The sequence below is a fragment of the Hippocampus guttulatus genome, chromosome 12, assembly GCF_054856545.1.
Source record: "Hippocampus guttulatus isolate MCC_2025c chromosome 12, RoL_Hgut_1.0, whole genome shotgun sequence".
In the NCBI taxonomy this organism is placed as follows: domain Eukaryota; kingdom Metazoa; phylum Chordata; class Actinopteri; order Syngnathiformes; family Syngnathidae; genus Hippocampus; species Hippocampus guttulatus.
In genome coordinates, this window is record NC_141272.1 from 17,252,576 (window position 1) to 17,272,980 (window position 20,405).

General features: G+C 41.3%; 1 protein-coding gene across 7 annotated transcripts in view; it reads right to left on the minus strand.

Moving 5' to 3' along the window:
- Positions 1 to 172: 172 nt before the first annotated feature.
- LOC147197679 (uncharacterized) overlaps positions 173 to 20,405 on the minus strand; it is a 36,725-nt gene continuing 16,492 nt past the window's right edge. For 3 of the 7 annotated variants that reach the window (XM_086125204.1, XM_086125203.1, XM_086125198.1), the window contains 13 exons: positions 20,170 to 20,292; positions 17,546 to 17,689; positions 14,059 to 14,142; positions 13,917 to 13,985; positions 13,587 to 13,846; positions 13,314 to 13,472; positions 12,107 to 12,251; positions 11,949 to 12,026; positions 10,167 to 10,269; positions 9,825 to 10,070; positions 9,647 to 9,713; positions 6,512 to 6,613; positions 173 to 4,274 (listed from right to left, as the gene is read on the minus strand). In XM_086125204.1, the coding sequence (XP_085981330.1) occupies positions 4,175 to 4,274; positions 6,512 to 6,613; positions 9,647 to 9,713; positions 9,825 to 10,070; positions 10,167 to 10,269; positions 11,949 to 12,026; positions 12,107 to 12,251; positions 13,314 to 13,472; positions 13,587 to 13,846; positions 13,917 to 13,985; positions 14,059 to 14,142; positions 17,546 to 17,689; positions 20,170 to 20,292 (1,680 nt within the window). In that variant the 3' untranslated portion in view covers positions 173 to 4,174. The remainder of the gene's footprint in view (positions 4,275 to 6,511; positions 6,614 to 9,646; positions 9,714 to 9,824; positions 10,071 to 10,166; positions 10,270 to 11,948; positions 12,027 to 12,106; positions 12,252 to 13,313; positions 13,473 to 13,586; positions 13,847 to 13,916; positions 13,986 to 14,058; positions 14,143 to 17,545; positions 17,690 to 20,169; positions 20,293 to 20,405) is intronic. The other 4 variants (XM_086125201.1, XM_086125199.1, XM_086125200.1 and 1 more) reach the window with 4 other exon arrangements.

Consider the following 20,405-nt stretch of genomic DNA (forward strand, 5'->3'; position numbering starts at 1 on the left):
TCAAATAAGTGTGTGCTCATACTTATGCACTATTGGAATAAAAATAGAGTACACATACGTTTGTTTGTGTGTGAGTGTGTGTGTGTGCTTACATCTGAGATCAAATTTGCTACAGTGAAAAACCCCGTTGTGAAAAATTTCTTGCTGCAAACATGATTTCGTTGTAGAGGAGTTTCACTGTATATGAAAACCTTTATTCGTCTCACAATGGAGAAATTCCCAATTTCCAGCAGCCAAGTTATGAAGGGAAGAAAGTAGAAGAACAAAAAGTATAGCAGCAGCTGTTGTCAAAGAAGCCACTCTGGCAGCGCCATCTTGAAGTCATAATAACAGAACAAAATAATACAACACAACACATAAGACACATAAAACACATAAGTCATTCAATCTTAACCACTTTTCTGCATACTCGTTGTTTGAAGCAGTTATTGATGAAAGAGGAGAGGATCAAAGTGTCCTTTCACCAGTGGATCAGGGACGTCAAGCTGAAAATGTGTACACGTCTGCTACAAGCTAAGTTAAACAGATCATTTCATTTTTACCCATGAAATAAAGTTACTTTGGCTATTATTTTAAGAAGGTGACGATATTGATGAAATCCAGCACAGTGGGTTCAAATGTAAACCAAACTAAATAATGGAATAGAATAGAAATAAGACAGATCACAAAGCATCTTCTACTACAAGGTCATCGGCTAACACTCAGTAAATTAATGTGAGCATTTTTGCATCTTCTGAATCAGAATCATCTTTATTGGCGTGTAGAGGGAGCTACAGAGAGTTCGTACCCAATAAAAAGAAGCTGATTCGGAACAAAAGTTGAGCGCGTTGTAACGTATATTTAGTCAATGACATGTCCACACAATTGTACGTACACACATATATTTGATCACTTACTTTTTGACATTTTAGGGGGAGCTGAGCTTCCCTTGCAGTCTGAGAGCAATCGCCTCTGTATTGTATACATAGTTCAGTATTATTATAATAACTGTAAAAAAAAATAAAGCTGACTATCAAGTACCAAGTATAACTTTATTGTCAAATAAAATGTATGTTAAACATACAGCACATTTGAAATTTCTTCCCTCTCACATTAAAAAAAAAAAAAAAATCCTACTTCACAGATTTCACTTATCACGGGTTCTTTTTGGAACGTAACCCCCGCGATAAACGAGGGATTACTGTATTATGTTTTTGGTGCTTCGTGCATGAATAAGATTAACATAAACCCTCACCATGGAAAATGCGAAAAGAAATGCATATGACACAACTTTGAAGTTAAAAGCAATCAAGCTGGCTGATAAAGAAGGGGAAAGAGCTGCTGCACGTAAACTTGGCATCAATTAATCATTGGTGAGATGTTGGAAACGGCAGCAGGAAGAACTGGAGCAATGTAAAAAGACGACAGACGCTTTCAGAGGTAATAAAAGCAGGTGGCCCGAACTGGAAAACTTTCTTGAAGACTGGGTGAACACAGATAGAAGAGATGGCCGAGGTGTTTCAGCTGTGCAAATCAGACTGAAAGCCAAAACAAACGCCACCAAAAAGAGAATTCTGGATTTTAAAGGAGGACCGTCGTGGTGTCTCAGATTTATGAGATGAAAAGGTCTGTCCATCAGGGCACGGATAACTCTTTGTCAGCCACTTCCTCCCGACTACGAGGAACAAGACGCAAATTTTCACAAATTCATTCAAACAAAGATAGCAGAGAATTCCACCCGACCAGACGACATCATAAATATGGGTGAAGGACCGCTGACGTTTGACTTGCCTCTCACTAGGGCCGTTAACAAGAATAGGTGACGCATCTGTCACACTGAAAAGGACCGGCCACGAGAGGACACACTTCACCTCTGTTTTGGGCTTCACTGCGTCCGGAGTGAAGCTTACACCAATGGTAATTTTTAAACAGATTACTATGCCAAAAGAAAAGCTCCCGAAAGATATTGTCGTGAAAGTGTCTTGTCCAGGGAAACCAAGACAACAAAAGTATTTATAAAAAATGATGAGATGTATTTAAGAACTGCGATTGGCTGGCAACCGGTTCAGGGTGTCCCCCGCTTACTGCCCGAAGACAGCTGGGATAGGCTTCAGCACCCCCCGCGACCCTAGTGAGGATTAAGCGGTTCGGAAAATGGATGGATGTATTTAAGAAAGAAAAAGAAAAGAAAAAAAAACATGGAGGGACACCGTTCACAGATCTGTCAAGGGAGCCTTCTCCCTTTTCGCATCTTGCGCTCTCATTTTATCTTGTTGGGAGTTGGTGAAGGCCAACGCAATCAGCATTTTTGAGCAGCTACACAGACGTACAGACGAGTGCAACTTTGCTTATCAGCATAATAACTGGTCAGCATTCAAAGGTACGGTCAGCATTCAATAGTACGAACAGTTACTTCCATTTAGCGCTGTTTTTGTCAAATTGCCATTACAAAAGTTAACCACAAAGGGTGGATGGTAGAAAACCTCAAAGCAATGGTTGACCGAGTGTTACGACAAGCGGCCGGGAGGATTTTTTCATAGAAAAAAAGCATTACTCGTTTTGGACAGCATGAGGGAGTCACTCATATTCCAGATTCTGTGAAAGCAGCCATCAAGAGGACAAACTCCCCGGCTGTCATTCCTGGGGGGAAAAACAAAATATTTGCAGCCACTTGACATTTGTGTGAATCGAGCATTTAAAGGGGCACTCCGAGTTGAAGGCTTGGATGAACAGCGGCGAGAAATCGTTTACCAAAACTGGCCGTATGTATGAGAAGAGCAACTTTTGTACAAGTCTGCCAGTGGATCCTGACAACGTGGAGCAGTGTGGAAAAAAATCCACCGCGACCAACAGGTTTTGCAAAGTGGGTCTGCTGTGTGACAGAGAGGACAGCACAAGCTCAGGAGTGAATTTGCCTCAGAATGAGAATGACACTTAAAGCGACAACGGAAGAGGGACTGAGAAAGTGTGTGACAAAGTACATCTGGGGCTATTCAAATCCAACACTGAGAAGGAAGACTTCCATGGCTTCAGTGCACAGGAGGAAGATGAAGACAGCGAACAGTGACTTTTATGTTTTTTTTTTTAACCAGCCCTGTTTGTTCTTTTTTGCTGCGGTGGTGCTGCTGTGTTGCTGCTGCGTTACATGCACTGTCTGGAAAAAAGAATTTAAGGTATGTTATTAAAACATTGAAAACACTTTCTGTGTATCGACTTTCTTTGCAAATATGGTACAATGTGGGCACCTGCCGGTAGTAGACAGGTGCATCTTGTGTGTGTACAAAATGTTTCTTCCTTTAAAAATTTAGTGGGTGCATTTTATAATCGGATGTGCTCTATAGTCCAGAAATTACGGTAAAAACATTATGTTTAGACTTTAAGGTGCATTCATTACTCCTGAGGTGTCCATTTGTAGTTGTTCACTGTATTATTATCTTACATTATTCTACATGTGTTGTACTGGAGGGTCCGGTGGACGACTGGTTAAGATAAGAAAACCTTTATTAGTCTCGCAATGGAGAAATTCCCAATTCACAGCAGCAACATTTTCAAAGGAAGCAGTAGAAGAACAAAATGTAGGAGCTGCTGGAGAGGCAGCCACTCTCGCGGCGCCATCTTGAAGTCAAAATAACAAAATAATTAGCGCATAGTTAGCGCATCGACCGTCACAGTGCAGAGGTACCGGGTTTGTGGCCTTCCTGTTTGGAATTTGCATGTTCCGCCCGTGCCTGCGTGCGTTTTCTCCGGGTACTCTGGCTTCCTCCCACGTTCCAAAAACATGCATGGCAAGTTGACAGAACACTAAATTGTCCCTAGGTGTGAGTGTGAGCGCGGATGGTTGTTCGTCTGTGTGTGGCCTGCGATTGGCTGGCAACCGGTTCAGGGAGTCCCGAAGACGGCTGGGATAGGCTCCAGCATCCTCCACAACCCTTGTGAGGATAAGCGGATCAGAAAATGGATGGATGGATGGATGTGCTGTACTGGGGGAAAAAGAAAAAAAATCGACCCACTGCCCCAGCAGCCCGCATACGACAAACATCCAGCTGGTCAGCAAATAGCAGGTACTTGTCTAAACTGGTCCGTGATGCAAAAAAATGTTCGGGACCACTGAATTTGAGAAGCGTAGAGTTGTGCTATCCTCTGTTGTTCAATATCTTCAGATAGCGCAATCCAGCAGGACTCCGCAGTGCTGTTATCATAAGTAATGGTAGACTCTGATCTGATCCTTGTCATCCAGGCCAAGCTGGACGAGGTTGCTCTGGGAAGATGAAGCCTGATAGCGAGTGAACAGAGGTCTGAGGCACTCAGTTAAGGTCATGAACAATTCACACGACAATCTGTTTGTTGTTTTTGAAAAAAAAATATTAAAACAACAACAAAAACCTGGCCTGTTCAGCTTCATGGTACCATGCTGGAACATTTTGGCTGTGTAACAGGTGAGTTTGACCGGCTCTCCCGGTTGCTATTTGTGTTGTGATAAAAATGTATTGAAAACACAGTTGCACTGAACAACGTTTGGAAGGAACAGACAGTGGGAAAAGAACGAATAGAGCAACAGAACGACAGGCAGGGCTTGGCCTCATCTAGGTTTCATATTTGGAGTGAATTTGGTCAACAGGGTTAAATTCACTAGGAGAATTAGCCACAGCCGAATTTAGAGTATTTTACAGCGATTAGCCATACGTTATAACCATTTCTAATGAGCCATACTTTCAAGAAGATAAATACATATACTTAAGGTATTAAAACTTAATGAAAAATATGTTTACATCTCTTGGAATGTAACATTGACACAATGATATCCAAATTTGTCAGCACTTCAAAAAGCCAAGTGTGCTGTTTCGAATGTGTTTATTTTCAATAAATAAATAAAACACATAACAGTGTTCCTCTTCAACCTTTTTGACAACTTGCATTAGCTGCTTCCGTAGCATTGCGCTTTCTACCGTGGGAACATAAAAGCAGATTGTGTCCTTGAAAAGGGTAAAGGTATTACCGGTACCTCAGATTCCACAAATTTGCCGCATTTACTGGCTGAATATTGGCACTCATATAATTGCTCTAGACCAGTGGTTCTTAACCTGGGTTCGGTCAATCGGTCTCAGGGGTTCGACGGAGCCTCTGCCATGGAGGTTAAGACACACCCGACTCAAGATATCAGTTATGACACACCCGCTTGGCCATCGCTGGTTGCAGACGATCACTTTACATTGCTTGTCCAATCAGTGTTGTGGGAAAGTTCATTCGCTCAGTAGTCACCGTGTGACTGACGTGATAGTACTTCATACAATTTTAAAAAACTATCCTTAGGCCATGTAATTTTATTTACTTTTTTCTGTTTTTAATAAATGTGTGGTTTTTTTCATGTCTTGAATTTGTAAAAAATTAATTGTTTATTTTTCACTAATGTTGGATTCGGTGAATGTGCATATGAACTGGTTGGGTTCGGTACCTCTAACAAGGTTAAGAACCACTGCACAGAAATTAGTAAAACAAAGGAAATGTGATGGACCAAGTTACAGGAGCAGCAATCATTTCAGTGGTTCGGACTTGGAAGATGAAGTGTTTCAGAGTTTGGAATGAAATGGCTTAATTGACCAAAGATGGATGGTGGTTCCCCTTGTGTTGCTGCCTATCATATCCATGCGGCTCCTCAGGCTTGGCGGTGAGACGCTTAAGTTTCCTTGGTGGTCTTAACAGGCTCAATACAAACCTAATTTATTTTTATCCCTTTGAAGAAGAAAAAAAAAGGTAAGATGCTTAGTTCCTCATTCTCTTACAGTGTGCACCTATGGAGAGTGTTATCGGTGTGACATTTTCAGAGGTTGAAGTAGATATGCCCAAATCAACTTTGGTGATGATTGATTGCAGTTTTTTGACATAATAAGTGACATACGGTAAGGGTTTAAAAACCTTTTAAAAGTCTCATTTTCTTTGCTGATGACACATGAAAACATGGGTATCGATTTTTAAATTGTATTAATTATTTCTAGATTGCTCCAAAACGGAATGGCAATTTTATTTTCCTGAGCAGACAGTAAATAGAGTTTATGAGTGAAAAATGCACCATCTTGGTATGAGAGTGACTGTAGGGTACAGCAATGGAATGGAATGGTTTGGAGTAAAAGGTGCACCTTCATTTTAAAACTGTTTTCATATATTGAGTGCACTGCATTATAAGGCGCATAGAATAGAAGCCACAATAGTGGCTACGGTTGCGTTATGCATACACTAGATGGAGCTCCACTAAAGGGAATACAATGCAATACAGATTATACAGAGCTTTCACAACTGCCACAGCTGTAACAAAGCACTTTACAGAAGATTTGAAATAATACATCCGAGAAATCAGAATATTGATCCTTATATAAGGCGCATCGGATTATAAGGCGGACTGTCTGCTTTTGAGAAAATTGAATGCTTTTAGGTGGGCCTTATCGTGTGGAAATAAAAACGGTGTCCAAAATCAGAAATAGAAGACCATAACCAGCAATCAAGAGTCATTTCAGATAATTGTGTGATGAAAGGATACATGCTGCTGTCCTTCTTTCGCATTTCCAGCCATCTCTTATTGCTGTCAATCAGTCTCTGCAGTCTACGGCCATCCACTTTCACTGACTTTTGAATGTGCAGGCTATGGGGAAACACAAAGCATCAGATGTCAAATACATCCGGTGTTGTCGTCTGCCATCTTATTTATTTATTTATCCGCCTGCTCAGACATCCAGCCATTGCAAAACAGTCTATAAACAGCGATCAGAACAAATTGGAGATGTTGCGCTTCCCAGCAAAGCAACCTCCGCACCGCGGTAGCAGGTACGATCCATGCCATGGTACTCTTACAAGAGCAACCTGCCGTGATTTCAACCAGCTACCGTCATTCTCAACAAGGAGACCCACAAGGTTTTATTTCTCTTGGAGAGAATAACAGTCCACCACCCTCTCATTTTCTCTTATTCACCTTTTTGTGCCTTCTTTTAGTTAAGTTTCATGGAGTGTAAAATTTGGAATTTAACAGGTATGTTTAGGAGAAATTACTTCATATAAAGAATTTCACCATGAATTGTGTGTGTGTTCGATTAGTTTTAGTATTATCCTCTCTCTTAGTAAATCAAACTCTAATTATTCAAGTGTAGCACCTTATACATACATACATATATATTAGAGCTGTCAGTTTAGCGCGTTATTATCGGCATTAATTTAAATACATTTTAACGTGATTAAATTTTTTATCGCGAGATTAATGCGGCAACACGTCACAGCGGATGTTACGTTGCTCTATAAATAAACCGGAAACAAAACAACAAGCGTGTTGCACATGTCTGTTTTGCCAGCCACGGCAGCGCGAGACACCGAAAACGGATACTTAAAGAGTTTATGAATGGAAAGTTTACTTTTAAAAAGTTGCCAGATGGTTCCACTGACAAGACCAAAGTTACCTGTATGTTTTGCAGTCGTAAACTGAGCTATCATAGCACGTCGAGTCTGAAATACCACTTAATGGCCAAGCACATAGCTGATGTGAGTACTCCAACCCCTCGTCTAAGACAACTATGGATCATTTCAAAGCAAAGAAAATGGATAACACGATGAAGAACAAATTTGCTAAAGCCATAGCTAAATGTATGGCTACTGCATGCAAGCCTGTAAACATTGTCCACAGCTACACTCAAGCTGAAATCATTCACATTGCATCTAACAAGTCCACTACGAATTGCCAGCGAGAGCCTCCATTACAAGCTATGTACAGAAATTGTACGTAGCGGAGAAGGCTAAGGTACACCAAGTGGGAGAAGACACTGTTTTGGGAGAGAAATAAGAGACTAGGTTGATGAGCCTCTGGTGAATAAAGAGCAGATAGCCTGTTGAGTACAATGTATGCCACTGACGCGATTTTTACTTGTTTGGAACTATTTTGTGTGGAAGGTTCCAGTGTTCCGTGTCCATATACAGTAAATAAAGGGGGTGGAGCTTCTCTGTGTTCGTCTGACAGTGACGGTGCGCTGAGGAACGTCGAGAGTTCAGCGGTGCAGTGGTAGCGACCACACTGAAAATAAAACATCTCCAGTGTTGTGCCTCGAACCAACTGTAGTCATCCGAAATGGTGTCTACACAAAACCATAGAGAGACTTCTGCGCAAAAAGGACCAACAGAATCAACATAGCCTGACTGCTGTGTTCAAAGCAAACTTGAAAAAAACGAAGTATGCAACCATAGCTTAAATCCACTACAGTGAAACTCCTCTACAATGAAGTCATGTTTGCAGCAAGAAATTTTTCACTAGAGGGGGGTTTTCACTGTAGCAAATTTGATCTCAGATGTAAGCACACACACACACGCACACACACACACACAAACGTATGTGTATTCTATTTTTATTCCAATAGTGCATAAGTATGAGCACACACTTATTGTCAGTGTAGAAAGAAAAAAAGGGAAAGAAATTGCGAAATTTACGATCAGCATTCACTTTCACTTACATCAAATTTTTTTGATAATGTATTTTATTTTGCTTGCTGCGTCTTTCATTTTGATCACTTTTACTCTCTCTTCCAGCATCAGAGCACTTCTTGTCTTAGCTGCTTGACGTGGGTGTTTTTAGCATGATAACAAGTAAAGCATTCGAGGAAACGTTCGTTTATTTGAATGTCCGTCGAGCCATAAGCAATTTACTCTGAGCAGCTAATCGGATGCTACGGATCTAGCTTCAGTATCTACACACATAGACAGTGAGGTCCCTCTTGGCCAATCGGAGGCCAGGATGATGCTCGGTAAGCCAATGGCAGAGCAGCTATGAGTATGTTGAGTCCAGGAAACTCGCAGCTGTGACCGAAATAAACATCGTTCACTATGTAAACCAGTGTGGTGGTTGCTGTTGCCTTTTTTCGAACGAAGCAGTAGAGGTCGCTGTTGGATAAGAGTTCGTTGTAGTGAATGTCTTCGCGAGGCTGGAGCAGAGAAAATGATTTCGTATAACGCAACAGGGGGGTTTTCGTCGTATGGGGGGCAGGAGAATGGGAATTGTGTTAATGCATGAAGATTTTTTCACATAAGGGGGTAGGTTTCGTTCTAGAGGAGTTTCACTGTATAGGCTGAGTACTCGTTTACCTTAGATGTGCACTTTATAATTTTATATTGCTCTGTTTTGATTCCCTAAAAAGAGCTGTTAAAGGAGCTGTTGTGTGACAAAATATATTTTTCACTGTTGTTGATGGACAGTAATATTGTGTGAGAGATTATGTGTGAATAACTGCTCCAAGTGAAAAATGTTCATGTAAAATTGAAAATCGAAATTGTTATTTCAGTAAATATTTGCATTTTGCACATAGAAAACTGATCCATGATCCCATGTTGATGAGAGCATTAAAACGGGAAAAAATAGGATAAAAAAAATAAAAGGAAATTTAGAAACAATAAAAAATGTGTGAGTAATCACAATTAATTATGAGTTAATTATGACAGTTGCACTTTTAATCACGATTAAATATTTTAATCGTTTGACAGCACTAATATATATATGTAGAGAGCGAGAGAGAGAGAAGCGAGAGATGATTGATAATCCAAAACCAGATATTGTGCACCTTGAGGTGGTCAAGAGTATTGCAGGTATTACACTTCGCTCTTTGAGCGATTCCAATTTAGACTACAAAGGCAAATATTTGTTTACCTCGCAGGAGTGTAGGATGGAGGTAAGGTGAATTTCCTTGGGGTGCTGGAGTTGAGTGCAGCTGCTTCTGGGGAACAACAACAACAACAACACCACCAATACCCGACAGTTTAGGCTGAACAACAACGATCACTGCTCGCATCGAACAAGTGATGAAGAATGGCTCTACTGTGTATACCAGGAAAGATCTCTCTCCATCTGCGGAGTGTGGCATCATCAGCAGTTCTCAGGCCACTCATGATGGAGCTGTCCGGATAGGGGGTCAATCCGGGTCCGCCTTGCGTTGACGACTTCCAAAGTGGGATAGGTTGGCCGAGAGTGGTTGAAGATCTTGTTGCAGAGGATGCGTTTCCCTGCTTCTGGGTTAATGATCCTAGAGCACCTAAAACGGAGTCGAGCTGGCCTGAGAACATCACACCGCCTCCTAATATGTGAGAGGATAACAGATGTGATGAGGAAGGAAAAAATGTATTCAAAATACTTTTAGTTTCCCCTTGGGTGAAAGACCATTGTTTGTCACCTGGCTCATCGGGGGCGTCAACAGTGGTGCTTAAGTCTGAATCTGTCACATCAAATGTGACCTTCCTCTCTCCAGCAAACAGTGACGCATCTTGAAGGAATGACTGCAAAGGGAATCAAGAAGGTGAAAGTATTCAGCAAGAGCAATGTGCAAATTAAAAACTAGTGCTCTACACACAGTAAGGAACCTCTGCAGTACCTTGGATCAGAATTACAGGGCCCAGCCGATTAAATCAACTGTTGACAGTCCTTTAACCCTTTCAGGGACAGCGGTTACTGCAGTGGACAGCTTATCATGTTTTCAAGTTACAGGATGCATGAAAGGGTTAAACATCAGCCAAATAATCGGCGAAAAGTCGAATGTGTGCCACTTGTTTTTACCATTTGTACTCTTACCACTTAAGGCAGTTGCACACAAGTAACACTGGTGTCAATTTTTATTACATGGAACTTTTGAATCCTTACAGGATCCGATGGCCCTTTTTGAGGTATTGATAGGGAAATGGAGCAATATTGTAGAATTTGATAAATATCTGTCATCCCCATCTTTGTGTCTAGCCTTGCAGCCACCAACACAGCGAGCCTGCACTTTAATGCAAGGAACGGAAGTGATGTCACATCATTCTTTGACTGGGCCTTTCTCTGCACCCACTAGTTGCTATTGAGTGAGTGATAGGCCAGATCCTAGTTGTTGTTATATCTGGTGCTCAAGGGCTAGACTCATATCTCAAATGCGCGATTACTCTTCGTTAACCATTGACTCACTTTAATCCATTCAAATGGATTATTAATTGTACTTCTGCTGAAAAACATATCAGAAATAGTCCAAAAAAATGGAACGTCCAATTTTATAATAGTGATAGATGAAGCGGGCGGCCCGGTGGTCGACTGGTTAGCGTGTCAGCCTCACATTGCAGAGGTGCAGGGTTTGATTCCAGCTCTGGCCTTCCTGGCTGGAGTTTGCATGTTCTCCCCATGCTTGCGTGGGTTTTCTCCGAGTACTCCCACATTGCAAAAACATGCGTGGTAGGTTAATGGAACAGTCCAAATTGTTCCTCGGCGTGCGTGAGCGCGGATGGTTGTTCGTCTATGTGTGCCCTGCGATTGGCTGGCAACCAATTCAGGGTGTCCCCCGCTAACTGCCCAAAGACAGCTGGGATAGGCTCCAGCACACCGCGACCCTTGTGAGGATAAGAGGATCAGAAAATGGATGGATGGATGGGTGGATAAATGAAGCACACTTTTACCGACACCATATGTTGTTTAAAGCGCTTTGCCAAGTTCACTCTTTTTGTCACTCTTTTGAAATGCTTATCAGCTGTATACCTGTATGTGTTCAAGGCGACGGACGCTGCATAACTAACAGGATCCCCTCCCATACACTGATCGATTTTGCAAGACAATTAACCACATCCACTGGTCATCTTGGCCCATTGTTTTAGCAGGCAATATTCCACAGTCTGCATTGTTGTCGCTTTGTTCCTTGTTGTTGTGCAAAGTAAAACTGAAATTGGCCATAACAATGCAGAGAAAATTTAAACCTGTGGTTTCCTAGCAAATATTAGCCATTGCGACACCTCCGACTTGGGAGTGAAACTGCAGCGACAATGCATGTGGGCGGGTGCAAGGGTAAAGGCAAACTGCGCACGGCATTGCCGTACTGAGGTCCTCGTGGTCGTCAACCGTGGCAGTATAAAGAAGCTTTTAGATATGGTTCCGCATAAAGGCCTGGGCTGCCGGGGGCCCTCCCATGACTTTATGTGATATGATGCTCAATGCTAACCTCCTCAGCTATGGAACCTTCAAGCTGCTTAAGTTGTTCTTTCCTGCGACTGAGAGCATTCCCACTTGTAACCATCTGCTGGCCAGAAACAAAAATGCAATTGTTTCTTTGAAGACGCAACAAGAATATGGATCACTTCTTACTATCTGCTGAGTTACCTTTGCTTCTAGGTTGGATTGCTGAGTGGAGTTGCTGTGGGCCACGTGCAGGGTCTGTTTCTGCATTAGTCGGCTGCTCTCCTTCTCCAGGAAGAGTTTGGTCTTTTCGATGGATGTACAATGTGAGGAGTTCAATCCGCCAAATCTGAATAGACAGGTGCAGAGTCATATTTTCAATGGCAGCAAGCTGTCAAGTTTTGTTTTTTTTTGGTTTGGTTCGTTTATTGAACATAAAACATATACAGTAATAATTTGACAGAAAATAAGGTAAATAAAATAGTAAAAAGGAAAGAGAAATCAGTCATCATTCAACACAGTTATTATGTTCAAGGGAGTAGGAAGAAGTAAAGAACTTATCTAGTCCTACCCCGTGTTATGTGTTTAAATCTAATAAATCATTTTTATATCAATCAGAAAAGAAAGAAGCCTCCGTTAAGGCTCATACTTTACCCTTAACCGTGATATTTTTACAACTTTTGGTTTGCATCGGGATTTTATACATACACACCCTGGCACTCTTGTGTCAATTTTCTCTAGTATTCATAATGGATATTTCAATACCTTTCTCTATTTATCAACTTAGTTCTGATTTATCATTATATTTAATGTTTAGAATTGATCATTTTAACTCTGATTGATGTAGGTTGTTTGTACTATTTTTTTGAATTTGTTTTTGAACTCAGCAAGCGATTTACTCATTTTCAGGTCCGTTTCGAAATTATTCCACAGATTAACACCTTTGATAGATACACGTAAAAAAATATATATATGGATGCAAGAACTGTAATGAAAAAAAACAACATTTTTCTTCTTTTTCGACATGCCTCCAAAAATATTGGAATGATGAGGCCGATTCCTTTTTTTTTTTTTGGGACACTCGTAACCTTTGGCATCAAAATGAATGAATATGAGACAAGAAATTTTACATCTGCACTACATGCAAATTCAAACATTGTATTTTCAACCAACTCCCGCATTTTAGGAGAGCAACGATATATATATATTTACATGCAGTGCTTAACTTAGACTAGGCTTAAAATAGAAGTGAATAATAGCTGGTTTCAAATCGCTGATCCTTTGTTGATGTCAAAACCTTTTTTTTTGTGCTACTGAAAAATAAAAAGGATTTGGCCTCATTGTGCCATCACTTTTGGAGGTCAGCGTAAATCAGTACATTCAAGTAACATAAAGGCTGTACTGTACTTACTCAAGGATGTCGCTTTGACTGTCAGGTGCATTGGAGGGAAGCGGTTCCTCCAGGTCATCTACATGGAGTGATGAGTCTCGTTGGCCACTAGAGAGCAATTTCACCTTATTTTTGTCCTTTTGTCTGGAGCCACTCCCTCCATTGCGTATTTCTAACTCGCTAACAGGAATGAAGTCAATTCAGAGGAAATTGATTATGTTCTTAAAATCCAGCTTGCAATATGATAAGAACTTCATGTTCAATATCATGACTACGTCTGTGAACATGTCATACCTGACCCTGCGACTGAGCCGGTTGCATCGTTCCTCCAGCAGAGCCACCTTGCTCTCCAGTCGCTCCTTGTCCTCCTTCGCCTTCATGCTTTCCTCCCTGACTTTGTCTCTCTCCTCCCTCAACCTCGCCTCGCCCAGCCGGGCCTCATTTCTCTCCTCCCGCACCACGTGCAGGAGTTCTTGAGCTTGAGCTTGCTCTTCCCTTCTCCTCTCCAGCTCTAGCTTTAGCTGGTCTCTCTCGAGGGTCATTTTGTGTAAGGCCTGGATACATGCAAATACAACCTTTACCCATATGTAGTTCACGTCGTCCGTCTGCATAACACACCCTTACCCCTGTCCGTTTGTCGAGATCCTCCTCTTCTTCTCCAAGCACCTTCCTTTTCTTCTTCAGATCTGCAGTCTTAAGAAGGGACATTATTAGTCCACGTACAGTAGCTTGAGTTGTATTCTGGTGAGTTCTGAACAATTTGTACCTTGCTGTATAGCATTTCCTCCTCTCTCTTCAGCTCTTTGGCTCTCAGCTCCAACTGACTGATCAGATCCTTCAGTTCTGCCTCCTGCAGAAAGAATAAAAACATTTAAGGAATTGCACATCATTTATTTCCTTTTTGGGTTTGTTTTTTTACAGCATACAAAAAGCAAGATAAAGTCAGAGAAAGAAAACCAATGTTTATGCACCTTTCACTCATTATTATACAACATAAAAGTATGTTGTATAACCGAATTTTCATTTCCAGTCAGCGGCGCGGAGTTATGTCAAGTACGCAACATAGACCATAATAGATGCGCATTAATCATGGTGGCGAGAAAGTATACAGTATAGACATGATGACAAAATGTGTTCGCTTATATGGGAACACTTTAGAATTTGTAAGAAAGGAGATGGTCTAGACCAGACGGTTGCTGTGTATATCCTTTGCAAATGCCCAGTGAAATGTAAGGGGAACATGACAATCTGTCGACGCACCACGACAGTTGGACCACGGTACCGTATTTTCCGCACTGTAAAGGCACACCTAAAAGCATTAAATTTTCCCAAAAGCCAACAGTGCGTCCTACAATCCTTATATATGGTATTGCAGTCTGTTAATATTCCCCATTGAGTTGTTTCCCTGTTACAGTGAAACTCCTCAACAACGAAATCATGTTTGTAGCAAGACATTTTTCCACAACAGGGGGGTTTTCACTGTAGCAAATTTGATCTCAGATGTAAACACACAGACACACACACACACAAACATATGTGTACACGCACACACAAACGTATGTGTGCTCTTTATTTTTATTCCAATAGTGCATAAGTATGAGCACACACTTATTTGACACTTCATGGAGTCAGTGTAGAAAGAAAAAAAGGGAAAGAAAGCGAAATTTACGATCAGCATTCACTTTCACTTACATCAATTTCTTGGATAACGTCTTTTATTTTGCTTCTTCCGTCTTTCATTTTGATCACTTTTACCCTCTCTTCCAGCGTCAGAGCGCTTCTTGTCTTAGCTGCTTGACATCCAAAGGTCCGTTTTGTAGCCATTTTAGCAATGCAACATTCATGCTGCGTCTGAATCTAACAAAAACAAATACTTCCTGGACCCGGTGGCTTTTCTTTCCACCATCTCACTGTCTCTAACTCGATCTCCCCTCGATTGCTACCCAAGACAGCGTTACTCCGCTGATGTCATGCAATGAACTTTTAAAGCCAGCCACGGGACCCTTCGTAGTCCTCGATGGCCATAGTTAGCGCGATGGAACTCGCCTTCTCTCTAATTAGCGCTCCAGTTAGCGTAAGGTTTTTAGCATGATAACAAGTAAAGCATTCCAGGAAACGGTTGTTTATTTGACTGTCCGTCGAGCCACAAGCAATTTGCTCTGAGCAGCTAATCGGATGCATTCCACTCTATCTTCCACGGATCTAGCTACAGTATCTACACATACAGATAGTGAGGTCCCTCTTGGCCAATCGGAGGCCAGGATAATGCTCGGTAAGCCAATGGCAGAGCAGCTATGAGTATGTTGCGTTCAGGAAACTCGGAGCTGTGTAAACCAGTGTGGTGGTTGCTGTTGCTGTGTCCGAACGAAGCAGTTGAGGTCACTGTTGGATTAGACTTCGTTGTAGTGAATCTCTTCGCGAGGCAAGAGCAGAGAAAAAGATTTCGGATAACGCAACAGGAGTTTTTTCGTTGTTTGGGGGGCAGGAGAGTGGGAATGGTTTTAATTGTGTTTTTTCACATTAGGGGGTATTTTCGCCCATGTAGGTTTCGTTGTAGAGGAGTTTCACTGTAGTGACTATGCCATCTAGTGGTGATTATGAGCAGGAACCAATTGTAACCTCAAAGGGTTCTGCCCAACACTAACTGACTTGTGCATTCCCCAACACACACTCAAACAGACAACTACTTTGTGAGCTCTGCGCAGACATTATGAAACGAAGATACTACCAAAAGCATAGTAAACTATTGACTAACCGAAGAAAGGAGACAATCAAGACTTCTAAGGATATTTAGCTCCTCGTGGAGGTAAAGCCCACGAGGTTTGTGTGCCTTTTTGTTGAATCAATTGTCTTCATAACTTTTGTTTTTCATTGATTGTTTTGAAATGCCATTTATATTTACAGTGATCCCTTGCTACATCGTGCTTCATTTATCGTGGCTTCACTACATCGTGTTAATTTTTTTCCAAAGTTCTGTATTCAGAAAAAAATGCCAAATGACTCAGAGGTTTTGTACATGGCTGTATGCATGATTGGTTCCCGGCGCGACGTGGACCAATGACAGCATGAGTGGATTTATCCCATAATCTGATTGGCTACGCATCTTCGCAGCCCCGCCCAGCACCTTCCCTTGTGTCTCATCATGTGGTTAATTCTCTGATCAGTATTTCATCACGTGGTTTACTTTCTGATCAGTGTCTCGTCACTCTGTTGACTCTGATCAGTGTCTCGTCAGCTGTGGACTCTCTGATTGGTGTCTAGTCACACTGTTTTGTTTGCTACGTGCGTGCGCAGCAGGGGGAGGGAGTGAGAGAGAAAGAGAGGGTGTGATTGGGCTTGTCCGAGAAAAGCAGCATGTTTCTCTTTGCCTCTTCATCATCAATACCGATTAATTGTCTTATCATAAACACATTGGCTGCGCGGAGATAGCTGGCCAGCAGCTAGCTGGAGGCTAACGCCGGCTACCCTGTCAGAGCGGCGTAAAGTGAGAGAAACACACGTCTCTTTGTCTCTCTCAGAAGGCAATCCCGATGAATGTTAATTACTGTATTAGGTTTTATAATTAAAGATTGAAATAAATATGTGTACTGCTGTAGTCTTTGTCTCAATATGTAAAATATAAATACTGTTTAGATATTTTAAACATGCCCTAAGGGGGAACCAACGCTCCATCGTGGTTTTTCACTTTATTGCGGCAGTATCTCGATCCCCATTAAACGCGAGAAGTGAGGGAATACTGTATATGTTTCATATCCGTGTTTGTGGCCAGTTCTCATTGTTACAGCTGCAGTGGTTGTGAAGGCGCTATAAAAATATAGCTGTATTGTATTGTATTCCCTTTGGCGTAGCACCATCCAGTGGATGCATAGCGCAACCGCAGCCACTATTGTAGCTTCTATTCTGTGCGCCTTATAATGTAGTGCGTCTCATATATGAAAACAGTTTTAAAATAGGCCATTCATTGAAGGTGTGCCTTATAATCCGAGCACACACGCATTGAGTGAAAGCGGTGCGACATTACTTGTTTATTTTCCTTTAAAGACATGAGAACTTACTTTTGTATTTTTTTTTTCAGTTTTACAAACATTTAAAAAAAAATCATAATACAGTGCTTGCTTGATTTCAACGATCAACAGCTGCATGGAGAAGAAAAAGCTGTCTCTGATTTCCTTCATCAGTCTTTCTCCTTGTTAAAAGTTCAACATTTTTCCTCAACCACATGACACAGGTTGCATGAGTCTGAATGATCTTACCCTATGTGAATGTGTCAGCTGTGCCTTCTCTATTTCACTGTCAAGTTGCTTGTGGAGTCTTTCTAGCTGAAGAGCGTGCGAGGCCTGAAGATGCTCTCTGTCAACCTGCAGAGTAGAAAGCAAGCGGTCCCTCTGGGCACTTTCCTGTCACAAATAAACATAATATTGAAATTCAAAAGTTAAAAGCAACACAAAGTTCATCTTTTACATCCAACAGAGTGAATGCCAAAATTATAATAAATCCTCAATTTAAGTCCATGGTATCTCATTTTTAATTGGAAATGATCATGCTTTCGTCTCCTCCCGTCACTTAAGCACATTATGTGCTGCCTTGAGATGTCTCAAGATGGCATCTAAGCCCTATCTAAATAGGAACATAGTACAGTAATTTGTCCAAGGAAGAACTGTAAACTTATATGATACTTGACAGAGACATGCTTTGTATGTCGGGGGGAAGCTAAACTAAGCCTGGGCTGTTAGTGGACATTATGGAAAAACTTCACTGCATGTTATAGTATGCCCATTTTTTTAAATTCCAGTCATCTGTAAGCCATTTATTTTTTAGGGTAATATTGTCAGACAAGTTTGAAGTGTTTTAGGATCATAGTTTGCTGTAGTTTCCTGTTTAAATGATTAATGTAGACCATGGGTCGGCAACCCAAAATGTTGAAAGAGCCATATTGGACCAAAATAAACAAAAAACAAATATGTCTGGAGCCGCAAAAAAAAAAAAAAAAAAAAAAAGCCTTATAATGAAGGCAACACATGCTGTGTTGTATGTATCTATATGAGCTATAATAGCCTGCGATCAACATGACTAAGTTGGATACAAATACACAACGAGCATTCATGATTAAAAGTTTTTTTCCCCCCTGCAGTTCATCCCGTAGAGGAGGGGTGCCCAAACTTTTTTGACGGAAGGTCTACTTTTCGAACAACCACTGACTGACATCCCGACCTGCTAATAGAAACGTGTGTCGCAGGGTATGATGCAAATATTCGTTGACGAAATGTTGATATTTAATATTTATTTGGCACATTTTTACATCATCGGAAAACGTTAATAATGTTTGTGTCATTTTTGTCCTCTGATTGAAACCGAAGTAAAATATCTGTTTCTTGTTATTTGTGTATTTGAGGGCTGGGTTAGTCAGAGATGAAAGTTGACTTTTCTGAAAATCCCGGAATATATATATATCTATATATGTACACACACACACCTGGCCGATCACACATGAATTAGTTTAAACAAAACGCTATTCAAATACTCGACATTCAATGATTAATCTTCCTTTTGTGTGCACACGTGCACCCTTTGTGGCTTCCGTTCTTGCCGAAATTTTGAAATCTCCGAGATATGGCGAGGCCATAAGAATGCGAGGCGAGGGTATTACTGTTGTGGCGATGCCACTCAAGCTAAGCGAGCCTCAGCAGTAGATAGTCCGCCGCTCTCTGCTGTGCGTGCTTCAGCGCAAACATGTACGCAAGCGCGTCTTTTGATTTCAACCAATCAGCGCCGACGCAACGACGTCACACACCCGACATCACACACGACAACAGCTAAGCTAAACTAGCGACGACACTCGAAGTCGGACGGACACGTTTTCTGCCAATCTGTGTGTTTCCCTTTTTGTCCAAATATATTTTTTACGACAACTGTCTTATCCACGGTGTCTTTTATTCGTTCCACTGGGGTTTAGCAAGTGTGTTTATAAAGAGACGAAAATCTCTTTACTGTTACTAGTGTTAGTGTCTCAACATGGCTAAGCAAAACAACGAACTCAAATGCGTCTTCGTTCAATGTTGTCAACTAATATCCGGATTAATTTGAGGCAATTTTTCCTCAATTCTCCAGGGAGATTTCCATAAAAATTGGAAAAACCCGGAATTCCGGGAAAATCCGGAGGACTTTCATCTCTGGTTAGTTGAGTAGGGGATGACGTCATAGAAAGGGACGAGCCAGGTTGAGGAGTCAGTCTGAGTGTGGAGCGCATGGGCGTGAGTTGTGGCCAGCAGCAGCAGCTCCTGTTAATGTGTTTTACTTGCTGCCTCTTTTTGTTTATTAAAAAGTGAACAGACTGCATCAGCGACCGCGTGCATCTTTGACCACATTGAAGGGCGTTACAATATTAAAACAAAAAAAAATATTTCCCTCCCATCTTTTTCTATTTTCAAACATTTTTGAAAAAGCTCTAAGGAGCCACGAGGGGGCGCTAAAGAGCCGCATGCGGCTCAAGAGCCGCGTGTTGCTGATCCCTGATGTAGATAAACCTCAGCATAGGTGTCAGATACTCGCATTTGTTTTTATGCATTTGGGTTTGCAGCTTAATTCTTGGCCCCGCGATAACAAATGTACTCCCTAAGACCTAAATCTGGATATTAAAATAAAGTATGTATTGTCACTATTAATCATAAAAATTCAACAGGCATAAATTGATGACAACAAATATGAATCAAAAAGGCTATTGACACGAAATAGTACACAATATTTATTGCGTATGGGTCTGTTCGGAGGAGTGTTGCTTCTACATCTAATTATCTGAACGTAGGCTTGCCAAAATTACAGATGGCTTTCGATAGACATCTTTCTCAACACAACAAGCGAGCAGATATATTCTTCTAACCTCCTCCAGTTGTTTATCTCTGATGTTGTTAAGCTCTCTTCTGTGCTCCTCCCTTAGCTGTTCCAGCTTCTTCTCATGGTCGCGCTGCACTTCTTCCCGCACTTCCAGCAGCAAATCTGACAGCTGCATGGGGAAAGTAAATGTCTATTGAAATCTTTGTGACAGTGAACTGACTTTCAATAGAGTACCGTATTTTCACGACTATAAGGCGCCATTAAAAGTCAAAAGTTTTCTCC